Source organism: Cetorhinus maximus, chromosome 3 (genome assembly GCF_964194155.1).
Source record: "Cetorhinus maximus chromosome 3, sCetMax3.hap1.1, whole genome shotgun sequence".
NCBI classification, from domain to species: Eukaryota; Metazoa; Chordata; class Chondrichthyes; order Lamniformes; family Cetorhinidae; genus Cetorhinus; species Cetorhinus maximus.
In genome coordinates, this window is record NC_135881.1 from 66,134,155 (window position 1) to 66,150,718 (window position 16,564).

The window sequence follows — 16,564 nt, forward strand, 5'->3', positions numbered from 1 at the left end:
AGCACCACACAAGGGAATTCCTAGCCTTAGGTGTCTCAACATCCCAGTTAGGAGTGCTCCTGGTGAGACCCAGTCTTGGGCCACAGCTTGAAAACCCCAAGAAAGCTGCATGGCGTCAGTGTTTCTGTTCCAAAGTTCTTTTAATAGTTGGTGGCATCAGTTATTGCAAAAATCATCTAGCCAATGCTACTTTTCACAACCTTACGAACATACACAGATACAATATAGGAACAGAATTAGGCCATTCTGCCCCTCGAGCCTGCTCCGTCATTCAATAAGATCATGGCTGATCTGTTTGTGTTTTGATTCCACATTCTCATCCACCCCTGATAGCCTTTGATTCCCTTGGCTAACAAGAATCTATTTATCTCTGTCTTAAAAATACTCAATGACCCGACCTCCACTGCCTTTGGAGGCAGAGAGTTCCGAAGTCACGCAACCCCTCTGAGAGCAAAAAATTCTCCTGTCCTTAAAGGGCAACCCTTAATTTTAAAACAGTGCCCCCTAGTTCTGGACTCACCCACCAGAGGAAACAGCCTTTCCACGTTCACCCTGTGAATACCATTGAGGATCTTATATATTTCAATCAAGTCACCCCTCACTCTTCCAAACTCCAGTCAGTCCAACCAACAAGCCCAGTCAGTCTAACCTATTTTCATAAGGCAACCTGCTCATTCCAGCTATCGATCTAGTAGTTCTAAACTGCCTCCAACACATTTATATCTTTCCACAAATAAGAAGACTAAAACTGCATACAATATTCGAATGTGGTCTCACCAATGCCCTGTATAACTGAAGTATAACATCCTTACTTTTATGTTCAATTCCTCTCGTAATAAAGGATAGCATACCATTAGCCTTCTGAATTACTTGCTGTACCTGCATACTAACTTTTTGTGCCTCATGTACTAGAACCTAGATCCCTCTGCACCTCGGAATTCTGCAGCCGTTCTCCATTTAAGTAATACTCTGCTTTTTTACTCTTCCTGCCAAAGTGAACAATTTCACATTTTGCTCCACATCTATGTGACACAAACATTGCTTAAAGAACAAGGAGCCATAGGCAGGGAGACATTCTTGGGAGTTTATTTACAATAGTGAACATTAAGTACAAGTGATTAACACCCGTGCCCAGGCTGCTAAGTGGCGGAAGAAGCGTATGCGCAGGCTGAAGCGTAAAAGACGAAAGATGAGGCAGAGGTCCAGGTGAACAACTGCTGAAGATGCAGTACTGATCAGTCTTTGTTGAATCTTACATGGCAAATGGACTCTGCGCTTCTGTTTATACATCTTTTTCTAAGACCAACAATTTAGAGGCACTTCAGATGCTGGTCATGAGAAGATCTTGTACATTGGTCTGTTGTGGTACTGTGCCTTCATGTACAGTAGTTGCAAAATAAAATGTGCATCTTCTTAACGAGCTCGTTGCACTCATTGTAGCCTCTGTTGGATCGAGGGAGTGAGGAGAGGAGGCTGTGTGCTGCTCCTGCTCCTGCTGTCTCCTGTGTGCTGTTCCTGTGCCCTTGGCTTCATCTCATCACCGTCCTCCTCCATTGCCTGGGGGAGTTGGAGGGCCTTCTTTTGGAGGGGCCAAAAGAGGAGAAGGAGAGAGAGGGAGAGGAAGAACATCTGCTGCTGTTGCTGCTGCTACAGGACAGGAAGGCCAGGAGGCCAGGACTGTGATTTATAACGTCCTAGGTGGGTGTCTGGACTTTCTATTTTGTTCAGGTGGGGGCTGATAAGGACTATGTTTTGTAGGGGGAGGGCAGAAGACTGCCCAAAGGACTTGGGGAAGAAAAAGGGGGGGGTTTGTGCCTGTATTAAAACATCTTGCTGCCACCCCTCCCCCGCCCAGCCTTTTCCCAGTGTTGGCTGGTGAAGACATCGCCCTCCCCCTACCGGAAGATCATCGAGGCCCCCACCCAACGTCCATCTTCCACCCAGAGACACCCACCTAGACTTTCCCCTTTCCCTCCTGTGCCTCCCTGTCCTCTACCCCTCTCCCTCCTCTCCTCTCCCTTATTTTGAACATCTCAGAGGGGGAGGTTATTTCCTCCTTTCTCCCCCTCTCCCCTCCCCAGGGAGGAACTTTATTTAAAAAAAAATATATATATAAATTAAAAAAAATAAATAATGGCCAACCTTCCTTGGGGTGGGTGTGGCTCAGGCCCAAAGGCCAGCTCACCATCGCCTGTGGCCGGGCCCTCAAGGGCAAATGTGGGGGCGGTATTGTCACCGGTGGCGGGGCCTCTTAAAAAGACCTATGTGGGGGTGGCTGCTTCTGCAGCTCCTGCTGCTCCTGCTGCTCCCGCGGCCCTGTCACCTTTCCGCCTCCTCACGAGGGCCCTGGGGGTAAAGAGCTATGCTCACCCCGACACGACTATCGAGGCCTGCGTGAAGGCTACGGCTGGGGTCGTCGGCCCCTCGGCCATAGTCGTGGCCTCGAAGATGAATGGGAAGGCCATATTTTTCCTGAGGTCCGAGCAGGCGGTGCACCTCGCCCTGCAAAAGGGGCTCACTGTGGGCGGGACCTTTCTGGCGGTGGACCCCCTTGAGGCCACCGCCCAGAGGATCATTATTTCGAATGTCCCGCCCTTTGTTTCCAGCGAGCTCCTCCTCCCCCACCTCTGTAAACTGGGGGAGGTCAGGTCGGGGATAGCGCCGATCCCACTCGGCCTCAAGGACGCGGCCCTCTGCCACGTCTACTCCTTCCGGCGCCAAGTATTCGTCCGCTTGGCCCGGGAGGAGTGCCTGGAGGGGGCCTTTTCAATAAATTATGAGGGGACCGCCTACCGGGTGTTTTGGACCGCGGAGGGCGTGCGGTGCCATGCTTGTAAGGAGGCGGGGCATGTGAAGAAGAACTGCCCCGCCTCCAAGGCCGCCAGCTCCACTCAGGCGGCCGCGGCTGGCACCGCCCCTCCTCCCCCCGCCGCTACTCCATCTCCCTCCTCGCAAGGGGAGGCGTCGCCGGCAGCCACTCCCATCTCGTCTGCCAGTGAGGTGGGGGGAGAGCCCCCACGCCGTAAGAAGATGCGGAGGAAGACCCGCAACCCGGAGGGGCCCCTGAGACACCCCAAAGCCCCCGAACTCCCCAGGATCCCCAAACCCCTGCAGACACTGGCTCGGGGGAAATATTAACATCCGGCCCTGGCGTCGTCTCTGCGCGTGCTCCCGGGCCTGTGGGCGCTGAGGCGCCACGTGCTGGGCATGGCATTGTCCCTGCGCGGGTTCCCGGGGTCGGCGGGGGCGAGACTCGTGACCCCGAGCCGGTAGAACATCCCAAACCCCAGAGGGTGGGGCGTCCGGGAGAGCTGGATGAGGTGGAGGAGGCCTCACAGATGGAGGTCTCCCTAGCCCCCAGCCTATCCCGAAAGAGACGTCACCCCTCGGAGGAGGAAGAGGAGGGGGAGGGCGACGCCCAGGCTGAAGAGGTTGGGTGTGTCCCCTCCCCCGATTAAGAGGTGGTGGCGTCTCTGCCTAATAAAACCTGGATCTGCCCTCTGGGGGAAACCCAAGCACCTACGCCCCCCCCACCCCCCAACAGACCTGCTGCAATCCCCTGAACAGGGCCCCTCAGGGGTCGCTGAGGGCACCTCCCTCGTGGGGGTGCCCATCTTGGACACACTAAATACCCCCGAGGTATCCTCTGGCCCGTCGGGGGACTGCAGCACCCTCAAATTAAAAAAATTAACTGTGTCATTGGGTGGCGGTGGCGAAGAAGGTCTTCCCGCTCCCTCCGAAAATTTAGCACCGGGCGTCCTAGTGTTAAGGCAGGAGCTTCTCCTGAGCTCCCCGGACGACCCGGTGCCGGGAGGAGAGCGAGTATCCGAGATGCCGCCACCCTCTGACCCGAAACCATTAGTGGAGACCAGAGAGGACCCCTCTGGCCTTGATCCTGGGGGTGGGATTGAGGTGGAGGTGGAGCCGACTGGCAGCTCCGGACCAGCCCCCGTTCTCAATGTGGGGGAGGGGTTGGAAGCTGGAGGCGATGACCTGGAGAAGGACGGAATTTTGGTAGTGAGTACCGGGGACGACGTTGAGTCGTTGTCAGGTGAGGTGATGGATTCCCTGGTGCCCTCCGCTGACTCTCCCCTCATCCCCCCACGGGAACTCCAGGACTTTCTAGCGAGTAATCGCGGTTGCCGAGACAGGGTACAGTTGGCTATGGATCGGTGGCATTCTTTTCCGCTGGTGTTCTGGTCCACTCGCGAGGCTCTCAAGGCTCCTGAGTTGGACAGGAACGCTCGGCGGAGGGTCCATACGTTTCTCGCTGGGCTCCTGAACGAGAGGAAGGATTAAAAGTCCTCTCCTTCTTTTACTTAAGGTGATGGTTGCACGTACTTTTGACAATGAAGACAACTATAGCCAGCCTCAACATCCACGGCAGCAGGGACGCACAGCGCAGGTTCCAGAACTTCTCGGTCCTCCGGGACGGGAAGTATGTGATGTGCTTCCTGCAGGAAACCCATACCCTTCCGGGAGACGAAGCTAGATGGCTCCTGGAGTGGCGAGGGGGGGTCTACATGAGTCACCACTAGCCTCCAATTCGGGCGGGGTGGCTATCTTGATGGCCCCGCATTTTCAGCCAGAGATCTTGTGGGGGTCAAGGAGCTGGTGCCAGGCCGGTTGCTACACCTGACTGTGCACCTGGGGGGCGCGGCGCTTCACTTTGTGAATGTGTACGCTCTCCTGGGTGCGCAGCAGCAAGCGAGCTTCTTTGAGGAAGTGTCCACTCATCTGGGCTCCATCGACACGGGCGAGTGCATCGTCCTCGGAGGGGATTTTAATTGCACCCTCGAGGCCTGGGACCGTCACGGTGCCCAGCACCGCACGCTAGGTGTGAGTAAGTTACGGGACCTGGTCAGGTCCTTTGACTTGGTGGACGTCTGGCGAAATCTCCATCCTGATTCCAGCGTTTTCACCTTTGTGTCACCTGGAGTCGGAGCGTCCAGACTCGACCGTCTTTACGTTTCAAAGGCGTACACGTCCTGCGTTCCGATGGCTTCTGTGCAGCAGGTGCCGTGCACGGACCACTGTCTGGTGTGGGTGGAGCTCGCTTCGTTCTGCGCTCGGACGGGGTCCGCATACTGGCACTTTAACAACCTGTTGCTGAGGACGAGTGGTTCCTGGACTCGTTTCGTCATTTCTGGGCCGGCTGGAGAAGGAAGCAGGGAGGCCTCCCCTCCTTGAGGCTCTGGTGGGACGTGGGCAAGACTCACGTCCGCGTTTTCTGTCAGGAGTACGCGAAGGGGTCGACAAAGAGGCGGAAATCCAGGGTCGAGGAGTTGGAGAAGGAGGTGCTCGACCTGGAGGCACGTCTCCGTCAGCCCGATGCGGACCCGGCCCTGTGGCTGGTGTACGATGAGAAGAAGGGTGCGCTGCGGGACCTGCAACTTGTCGGGTCCTGTGGCGCGTTTGTGAGGTCACGGATCTGGTTCCTCAAGGACCTGGACCGTGGCTCCCCCTTCTTCTACTCGCTGGAAAAAAGGCACAGGGTTCATCAGCAGCTCCTTACGCTGCTGGCCGACGATGGATCCCTTGTCTCGGATCCGGAGGGCATCAGGGCCATCGCCAGAGACTATTACACTGCCCTGTTCTCTCCGGATCCGTCCAGCGAGGATGCTCGCAGAGTTTTGTGGGAGGACCTGCCGCAGGTCGGCCCGGAGGGCGCCGGAAAGCTTGACTCTCCTATAAGTCTGGGGGAGCTGACCGGCGCACTTGACGGTTTCTCAAGGGGCAAATCCCCGGGACTTGATGGGCTGACCGTGGAATTCTTCAGGGCGCTCTGGGACGTCCTGGGGAGCGACTTCGCGGGGGTCCTGGGGGAGAATATCACTACCGGGGAGATGCCCCTTTCGTGGTGCAGGGCCGTGATTGTCCTGCTGCCAAAGAAGGGGGATCTCCGCCGCCTTAAAAACTGGCGCCCGGTCTCCTTCCTCAGCACAGACTATAAAACCTTTGCCAGAGCCACGTCTTCTCGGCTCGGCACCGTGCTGGACCACATGATCCACCCTGACCAGTCTTATACGGTCCCGGACCGAACCATATTTGATAACATCCATCTGGTCCTGGACATTATCCATTACTCCCAGAGGGCTGGTCTGCCGAGCGCCTTCCTGTCCCTTGATCAGGAGAAGGCGTTCGACAGGGTGGATCACGAATATTTACTCGGAACTCTGAGAGCATTCGGGTTCGGGACGCATTTTGTGGCCTGGATCCAACTTCTGTACACCGCCGCAGAGTGTCTAGTTAAGGTTAACAGGTTCCTGACGGCGCCCCTTTGCTTTGGGAGAGGGGTACGTCAGGGCTGCCCCCTGTCTGGCCAGTTGTATTCTATTTGCATGGAGCCTTTCCTGCGCCTCTAGCGGAGGAGGTTGTCGGCATTGGTTCTGCGCGGGCCGGGCATCGGGGTGGTCCTTTCGGCTTACGCCGATGACGTGCTCCTTATGTTTAGTGACCTGGCTGACCTGCGGAGGATGCGCGAGTGCCAGGAGGTCTACTCTGCCGCTTCTTCTGCCAGGATCAACTGGGATAAATGTTCTGGACTCCTGGTCGGTCCATGGCAGATGGATCACCTACCCGAGGAGTTCAGGCCTTTCAGCTGGAGCAGGACCAGCCTCTTACCTGGGGGTCCATCTCTGCCCTGCCGAGGAATCCTGGCCAGCGAACTGGCAGGAACTGGAGACGAAAGTCACCGCTCGCCTGCGGCGCTGGACGAGACTGCTCCGAGTACTGTCTTACCAGGGTCAAGTTCTGGTCATAAACCAGCTGATCGCCGCCATGTTGTGGTACCGGCTGGTCACTTTGACCTCTCCCCCGGACTTTGTACAAAAATCCAGAGAATGCTAGTCGACTTCTTCTGGGACAAAAGATTGCACTGGGTCGCTGTTGAGGTTCTGAGTCTTCCGCTTAGGGAGGGCGGTCAGGCGCTAGTGTGCCTATGCACACAGGTGGCGACTTTCCGCCTTCAGACCCTGCAGCGATACCTTTACGTTGAGCCCCCTCCGATATGGTGTGCCCTGACGACGTATTTCTTCCGCCAGGTGCACGGCCTGAATTATGACATGCAGCTCCTGTTTATAGAGCAGAGGGGCTTCGGTGGCTCCTTGCAGGCGTTGCCCGTCTTTTACCAGGACCTGATCCAAGTCTGTAACATGGTCGCCTCACGACGCAGCTCTCCCCCATCAAGAGTTGTGGCTATCGTCAGAGAACCGCTGCTCAGGAATCTGCCCCTCCGTCCTTTTCAGTGGCTGGTGGAGAGGAAGGCTGTGGCTGCTGGGGTGACCAGGATTGGGGACGTGCTGGGTGGCGGAGGAGTGGGCTGGATGCTCCCATAGGAGTTGGCGCGTCGTGCATCTGTGAGTGTCCGGCTCGCGGCCAATGTCATTCGAGACCTAAGGACGGTCGTGCTCGGACCCGATGTAATTTTAGGTCTTGAGGTGGCCCAGGTGCGCAGTGGTCTTCCGCCTTAACGTTCCCCTGTTCGGATGGAATTCCACATTGGCCCCAAGCCCCGAGCCCTCCCTCGGGTGCCAGTGCCCCGCAATATGAGCCGCCTCAGGGACATGCCCTCCATGTCATTTGGCACGGCGCGGAGGAGCTTTCTGTACGGACTGCTGCTGCACACCTTTCATTTTCTCACCCTCGCCTGCCGCCCGGACACGCCCTGTCGTGCCTTGTTGCCATTCGGCAGCGGCGGTCTCCGTTGGGAGGCCCTCTACAGAGGTGTCCTCCTGCTTTTCATCGGGGAACTAGGTTGGAGGGTGTTGCATGCAGCAGTCCCCTACAACCGTAGAATGTGTAGGTTCACGGACTCCCAGGACACCTGCCCTTTTTGTGGTCTTGTGGAGTCCGTGGACCATGTTTATATAGGGTGTGGTAGGCTGCACTCCCTTTTCAGTTACTTGAAAAACCTTTTACTGATGTTTTGTTTGCACTTCAGCCCCATGCTCCTGATCTACGGACACCCAGTGCGGAGGAGGGCTGGGAAGGAGGAGGACCTCCTCGTGAACCTGCTCCTCGGCCTGGCCAAGTTGGCCATTAACAAGTCCAGGCAGCGGGCGATCGAGGGGGTCGTCCCTCCTGATTGTTTGTCCCTCTTCCGCGGCTACGTTCACGGCCAGGTGTCCCTGGAGAGGGAGCACGTGGTGTCTGCCGGCACTCTCGAGGCCTTCCTTGCTCGGTGGGCACCGCGGGGACTGGGGTGTTTTATCGACCCCTTTAACCACAATTTGGTTTAATGTTTGTAAGTTTCCTTTAAACTTTGTCCTTGGTTTTACAGCTGACCTGACTTAGGGGCTGTGTTTGCTTTATCCCTTATTTTGTTGATTTAGTTTAATTGGTTGACTCAAAAGAGTTACATCTTCTTAACCTTCCTAACCATGCCGTTATGTCTTGGTGCTCCCCTGGCATCTACAGTGGAGGTGGAGGCAGCTTGCTGACTCCTACACCCTGTCTGTGATGATCTTGGTGGGCGTCTGGTGGGTGAGACCTGGAGGGCCCCGGCTTGCTTTCAGCGTGCTGCCGTGTGGCAGTGGTGCTCTCCTCGGCCTGTGGAGCTGGAGCTGCTGGGTTCACAGGAAGAGGGGAGTCGGATGGGCTGGATACTACTGGAGTCACCTGGGTGGATGGCCCTGAGGTTTGCGTCTGCTGGTCCATCTCCCTATGTGTGCCCGATGGCCCCTGGCTGACTCCTTGAGGAGAAGGGGTAACTGGAATGAGATCGAGCTGCCCCGCACCCCTCTTGCAAGCACAATGTTGGAGGCCAACTATGGTGTCAGAGATGGGGTTCAGCCCGCACCGCAGTGCAGGACTGATGTCCTGGACCAAGGTGTCCATGGCTGCCACCATTAACCAGAGTTGACCTCAGTGCATTGAAACACTGGTGCTATTACCTCAGACTAAGGTGGACGGACTCCTCCATTGTGTTTTGCAAACTGAGGAGTGCAGTTGACATCCTGACCTTGCCTTTGCAGCTTCAGCAACTGTGACATGATCGAGTCCAGAGCTTGTTATCTGACTTGGACTCAGCAGATTTCTGGTCTCCAGCTGTCCATTGCCGGAAACCTGGGAAGTCCCTGCCTCTGCCTGCTGTGGATCAGACAGTGCAATGTGCTCACCAGATTGTGACCATGAGGCAACCCTAGAACTAGGTCCCACCGATGTGTGTGTCTCTGCGCAAGTGGAGGGTGTGGGTGAGCAGTGTGACGGGTCTTCAGTTAGGGTGTAATCTGCTTTTCCTTCCGAGGTGTCTTCGGGGCTTGAGTCAAGGACCTGGCTCATGGGTTCCATCGGCTGCTTCCCAGATATGCCTGCGAAGGCAAGGAGAGATAATTAGTGCATGGCAGGGGACTGCAGAACAGGGGAATTCACTCACAGCATGGCTGTCTGATGGATGTTGCACTGCTGGATCCCCACTTGATTGAGCACCGCCGCCCTCTCCGTCAGCACAGGAATGGTCCAGATCTTCACCCTCCAGGTGGATGACTTTATTTTCAAAGTCTGTGAAGACCTTGATATCAGGCATTCCTTCACCAGTCTGCAACCTTTCCATTTTGTTGTGTGTCAACTTTTTCTGCATGAATACAGATGGAGAGAGTGTCAGCAGGATGCCTTCCAGGCCAGATGATAAGGATGCCTGGCATGTGTGGGTGGTGAGTCATGCCAAGGACAGGATGACAACACGATTTGCAGGGCAGATAAAGGTGTGTATGAGAGAGTGAATGGTGATGTCCCTTGAACTGGCAGTGAGTGAGGGATGTCTGATGGGTTTGTGAGTGTGTGAGTTGAGAGTGATGAGAAGAATGACTTACCCTGCCGGAACGGGGAAGATCATTCATCCTCTTTCGGCACTGGGTGGCTTTCCTCTTTTGCAGGGCTTTGGTGCTGACCGCCACTTCCACTGCCTCCCATGCTGATTTGGTCACCTTACTTGCTGATCTTCACCCAGAGCAAGGGTAGAGGACTTCATGGCGAGCCTCCACTGTGTCCAGTAGGCACACGAGGGAGCGCTGCTAAATTTGGGGGCAGCATGTTTCCTCCCTTCGGCAGCCATGACTTTCCAGCAGCTTTCGATCCTTTAGAGAGTGCAGAGACGCCCTTTAAATATGACGCCCAGATTATTGAAAGCCTGAGGTGACGGGAGGGCGGGTGAATCAGAGGCCACCCTGCCAGCGATCCGGCGTGTTTCCCGTGAATGCATTATTAATGAAGTGGGACGTGCCTGGAAGGGGACGATATGGTGTGAAAACCTGCCATTGTGGCCGGCAGGTAAATCGACTTTTTCACGGCCACTACCGCACTCAATGCAAATCTGGGACGATTCCGCCCAATATCTACCCCATTCACCCTCTGTTGTTCTTTACTTAGAATTGCATAGAATGCACAGCACACAAACTGCCATTGGCTCAACTAGCTTGTGCAGGTGTTTCTACTCTACACATGTCTCTTCCCATTTTACCAAACTTATCTCAGCCTTTCACTGAAAATTCCTATTCCCCTTTCTCTCATCTACTATCTATTTTTCTTTTGAAAGCATTTAAACTCTTTTCCCCAACCACTTCCTGTGGTAGCCAGTTCCATATTCCAACCACTCTCTGAGTAAAGATGTTTTTCCTTATTTCCATTTTGGATATATTAGTAATTATCCTATAATAATGACCTCTTGTTTTAAATTTCTCACAGGTGGAAATTTCTCCACAACACTCTGTCCAACCTATTTATAATTTTAAAGACCTCTATTTATTTCAGAGAAATCTTAGATGACACTGTTATTGCAAATAAATGGAGCAGATCAGACATATTGCATAATCAGATGATACCCAAAAGACACACTACCCAGGGAGCGCGTTGGGGGTAAGTACAACAGCTTTGAATCAATGACGTTAGCGACCAGCATTATTCAGAAAATGAGGGATTAACGTCTCTTCAGTTAGGAAATAATAGTTGTCGCATCAGGTTGACACCAATCTTCAGGGCTGGAGATTAAACTGATGGACTGATGGACAGTGGATTGGACTGTAACAGGTGACAGCTTTACATTGTGTGCAGTAGTTTACTTACAAGAAGATGACAGCTAAAGTGTAACCTTGAATAGAAATTCCAGCATCTGCAGTGTTTAATTGGATTTAAACACATGGTTATTTCAAACTGGACTGCCATTAACTCATATGCAACAGGGTTGACTTATGATAAAACACAAGTGGATTAAATGGATCAAATGGCTGAATAAAAGTAGAAATATCAAACACTTTACCTGGATTGACTTCTCTATAGTTTCCTACACCATATGCATCAACAATGTTCTGAAATCCAGCAGTAAATGTGTTTGTCTTGTTGAACGTTGGAGGAGTTCGTTTTGTCTCTATTCTGCTCAAAATAGGAGGCATGGTGGAACCGTTCTGGACCTAGATTAACAGAAAAAATGCCCCTGGTACTGTCAATAAACCATACTAATGTCTTGAATATAAATGCGAATGAATGTAGCATTCCTCTGTTACAATATGAATTTAGCATGTTTTTTGACTAGATGTTGCTAATACTTAGGTTTGAAAGAACTTGTATATTGTCTGAAATTGTCTGACTCACAACAATGTGGCTGGGGAAGGATGCTCATCAAACATATATAACATATGCTAACAGATGACATACTGGGAGCATGAGGGCAGGGCGAGGCGGCGGAGGGGTGATGGCTTGGTGGTAACATGCGGGAAACCTGGAAGTAAGTGCTGTGCGTCTGTCAGTGGTTTTTAGTGCAACAATTGCATTTGCATCTCAGTTCCTGGTTTCCTGCCATGAATGGGCATGATGACTCACATGAGTCAATCTGAACACCATTTCTTTCACCAGCTTACTTCGCATTGCCCTCTGTTAAAGAACATCTTCACATCCCCACTTGTCCATCCACCATTGACACTCACCCTCATCACCTTTCCCTCATAGCCACCCTCAATAAAAGCTGTCCATTCATCCTTTCAACACATTGCTTTACTTTCACTCATGGGTTTCATCTTCCTATCTTTGGAGGAGAAAAGAGCACAGAACAGCAGGAAGGTCAAGGCAGAGAACTGGAATTGGCCCTCCATCCATCTTGATACTGACAGCAGGAGAGGAGGAGGCACAGGAGATGAATGGATTCTTGGTAGGGCTAGCCATGGAGATGGGACGATGGGGGCCTCCCAGCTACCTGATGACAGAATTAAATATCAGACAACTGATATTTGGTATACAACTGTTGGTATACAACACTCATGCTAATTTAATGTCAGCAGCAAGTGAAATATGATCCTATGCATAATGATCAGTTAAAACATTCTGGCCTTAACAGTTGTAATTCATGCCTTCAATCTCCCACAGGGACATCAAATATCCTGGTACAAGATGTTGAGGACTGCTTAGAGGTCACAAATTCTGACAGTGTACCATCACAGGATTTGTGCAGGCTACACATCAGCTCAGATACTCACACTTTGCTAGGAACACTGAGATATAGAGTTAGGATTTTACCTGGTGACTCACACATCACAAGTGAGAAGGAGCAGATGGTGGACACAGGGGCAGCAACGGAGTGTCTGTGTCGAAGACTGCAGGATGCTTCATGCTCTGCACAGCTGGATGCAGATGCTGAACCTTGGGGGTGCTGTTGATAAAGAGGAGACTTTTGCAGCAACAGCAGCAAAGAATGTGTGATGTACTGGCAAGCTTTTTGCTGCTCTGTGCATGCCTGCAGAGAGAGTGGAACAGCTGACAGAACCATGGGTGGCTTAATGCTGTAGGCTTTTGAGATGATGTCTTTGTCCATGGAAAGAGTAGCCACCCACATGGAGCATCATTCACACTCTGAATGCCACCCTAAATAGGATTGATGAAACCCTAAACTTTTAGTACCCCACTGATGTGCAGTGAAGTGCTTTGTAGCTCATTTCTAGAAGGAAGTTCGGGTGAGCCATGAGAGTGAAGATTGTGAAAAGGGACATTCAAGTGGGTACTCCGCTGAAAATATTTCCACTTGTCATCTGTTGCTCTCCCCACCCTTCCATCGGTGTCCCATAAGCTGCCTCTTGTCCCAGTAGATGAGTCTGCCCCCACAGCTGCAAATGGATCAGTCTTTGGTGAGGTTTTCATACCCACGAAAACACAAAGGAAGTCAGAAAAGAGTATCTTAGCAGTAAGAGCAAGGAACTGAGCAGTCTGCCTCTGCAGTCACAAGATTGAACCACATAGAAGTAGCAGGAAAAGGAAAAGATTTGCAAGTGCACAAGGGTTTGCACATGAGTGTGTTACACAATGTTAGATTTGTAAGTTTCGATTTAATTTATGAGCCACATAAATGTTATTTGTTTCATATCTGGCCATTTTTGCCTGCTATCTAGCAAGTGGTATTTTCACTTTGATAAATGGTAAGACAGGACTTAAAGCTGAGCAATGGATATGTGTGAAAGGGATGCTTTGCTGATTGGAAGACTGTTTTATGTTGGGGGAAGGGTTGGGGCTAAGTGGGATTAATATGTGGCTGCCAGGTGGATGCATGGGTGCAACTTAATTGAATCTCGCCATTATGAGGGCATCCTTGGATCTGTCCTTTGCTCCTTCTGAAGATCCAGTCCTCACTGCTCTGCTATGTTGTGCAGAGTGTAGCACAAAATGATAATTCTTGACACCCTGGATGATGCATATTGAAATCTGCCTCCAGAACTGTTGAGGCACCTGAAGTACACCATTAGTGTGTTGATTGCCTGCTCAATGACACATCTCATTGTCATATGGTTTTGATTGTAGTGTTATTAGACCTCATTGCTTGGATTCCTCACAGATGTCATTAGTCTAATTTTAAGAGGGTAGTCTTGTCTCCAAGCAGCCAGCTGGTAAATTTATTCCGAGGTGTAAAGACCTCAGGGAGGATGGACTGCCACAGGACAAAGGCATCATGGCAGCTGTCTGTGAATCTTGTGCACAGCTGCACACTCATCTTTTTGTGGTTCAGCACCAGGTGTACATTGATAGAGTGGAAATCCTTAAGGTTCACAAACACTTCTTGTTAATCAATGAATGCCTTGATTGTCACATGTGTAGCAACCATTCAGACTGATTGGCATCATTGGTGGTGAAATGCGTATAATTGTCTTCCCAAGCAAACATGGCATTGGTCATCTTTATGATGAATTTGTGGTAGCCAACTGCAAAATCCTAAAAATGTCTCATTTAGATTCCTGGAAGGAGTCTGAGGCAACGATGTGGTGAGCGATGGTCACTTTGACAACCTTATTGATAAAGCATGGCCATCAGGTCCACTTGGCAGTAGGTCTTCATACAACAGGTTACAAATGTCTGTCATAACAGGATGCAAGACCCTGAGTCTCCTGAAGCACTGCTGTTAAGGCATATCGAAAAAGCTGATCCTCTGCCTGTACACCCTTAGTTGTGAATATTGCCATTCCATCTTTCTTTTGGAGCAGTAGAACTGAGGAGAAGGTTGCTGCTGCCCCTGCTGGTGCAGCTGCTGGTCACCTTGCTGCTGGTCCCCCTGCTGCTGGTCTCCTTGCTGCTAGTGTCCTTGCTGCTGGTCGGCCCCCTGCTGTTGCTCTCCCTGACGCTGGTACACCTGCTGCTAGTCTCCTTGCTGCAGGTCCCCCTGCTGCTGGTCCCCCTGCTGTTGCTCTCCCTGCCGCTGGTCCCCATGCTGTTGCTCTCCCTGCTGCTGGTCCTCCCTGCTGTTGCTCTCCCTGCCGCTGGTACACCTGCTGCTAGTCTCCTTGCTGCTGGTCCCCTGCTGCTGGTCCCCCTGCTGTTGCTCTCCCTGCCGCTGGTCCCCCTGCTGTTGCTCTCCCTGCCGCTGGTCCCCCTGCTGTTGCTCTTCCTGCCGCTGGTCCCCCTGCTGTTGCTCTCCCTGCTGCTGGTCCTCCCTGTTGTTGGTCTCCCTGCCGCTGGTCCCCCTGCTGCTGGTCCTCCCTGCTGTTGCTCTCCCTGCCGCTGGTCCCCCTGCTGCTGGTCCTCCTGCTGTTTCTCTCCCTGCTGCTGGTCCCCCTGCTGCTGGTCCTCCCTGCTGTTGCTCTCCCTGCCGCTGGTCCCCCTGCTGCTGGTCCTCCCTGCTGTTGCTCTCCCTGCCGCTGGTCCCCCTGCCGCTGGTCCACCTGCTGCTGGTCCCCCTGCTGTTGCTCTCCCTGCTGCTAGTCTCCTTGCTGCTGGTCCTCCTGCTGCTGGTTCCCCCCACCCCTGCTGGTGCTCTTCCGGCTGGTTCAGGTACTGTTGCTGCTGCTGGTCAACTTGATCCTTAATGGAGGTCTAAACTAAAACAGCTTAAGAGTCACCCTGCTGAATCTCATACATTCCAGATGGCAAGTTATGATCAGATGCATAAACCTTCGAAGTAGTGAAAGTCATCTTCAAAGTAATAGAAGTAAACTCTCCGAACAAGTACTGTCTTTTCACACAATAAAGGAAATAAGCAGATGTGAGTTCTCAGTACTTATGGGAATTTTTATCTGTCATTTCTTCAGCTCCTCAATCGTCACTGTGTTCTCTCTTTGCTTTCGCTGATGAAGTCCAAGAAGCCCAGAGAAGCTGTGTACCCACAGTTATAGTTGAAAACCCCTGTTAAAAAGCTTCTAATTATCAATTAACATATTTAAATTTGGAACTGCCTCTCCTAAGGGGATTGCTCGAATGCAGCCTAATGTGCTGCATTTAATTGCAGAAGTTGGCGAGATGGAACCAGCTTCTTGACGTGCTGTCAATTTCAGCACTTTTAACCCTCACTTGCTCCCAATCCCACCCATTCTTAGTAGTTATAATTGAGCCCATACAGTGGACTGTACATTCTTATTATCCAATTGAGATTTTATCTTTGAAATGCTTGCAATCTAATGCATACTTCCACTGTCAGAATAGTACTGGACTTACATCAGCAGGAAATAAAACCAAGTGAATGGTGTTAGAATATTGCCATTAGAATCAGAAAGTGGGGGCAGGGTAGGATGATGTCTGTGATTTCTTCACCCATCCTCCCAGCATCAGGCAGATGAAATGATGCTGATGGAATGGGGAACAAAGAGGAAACCAAGAAAAGCCTAATTAAATAGAAAAAGCACAATCAAATGAGGGGCATAGTAGCCAATATAGAAAAATATAGAAAGAGCTCCCAGAAGGAAAATGTTAAACAATACAAAATGTTCACTGATTGCAAGTTATTTATGCATATAGCAACACCGGAATGTCCTCTTAAAAGATCGATAATTCCAAAACAAAAAGGCTGATTTTGCCTTTCTCTTTTAACTGTATTGGCTATCCATTTTTCATGAGCTGCTGTTCACATATGTGACTAGAATAAACACAGGATAAGCTGACTGAATAATATTGGCTCTGCATCTCAGGCTGAGAATTTTATTATATTTTATACAGCTCCGTACAGAACTTAGCATAACCTGCTCTTTCTAAAATAAGCACTCTCCTTCATTTTTTTATGATTATTTTTTCTGTTAAGTTCATTTTCCAACTAGTGGGTGAATTGACAATGACTGTAAATGTGGACTAAAGAATGACTATGTAATTAACCCTCTGTGAAATGATC

At 51.5% G+C, this 16,564-nt stretch overlaps 1 protein-coding gene across 1 annotated transcript in view; it reads right to left on the minus strand.

Annotated features, from left to right (window-relative positions):
• The window catches only part of LOC144674102 (V-type proton ATPase 116 kDa subunit a 1-like), a 215,139-nt gene that overhangs the window by 99,369 nt on the left and 99,206 nt on the right, over positions 1 to 16,564 (minus strand). Inside the window, exon 10 of the mRNA XM_078535614.1 lies at positions 11,255 to 11,405. Within this exon, the coding sequence (XP_078391740.1) occupies positions 11,255 to 11,405 (151 nt within the window). The remainder of the gene's footprint in view (positions 1 to 11,254; positions 11,406 to 16,564) is intronic.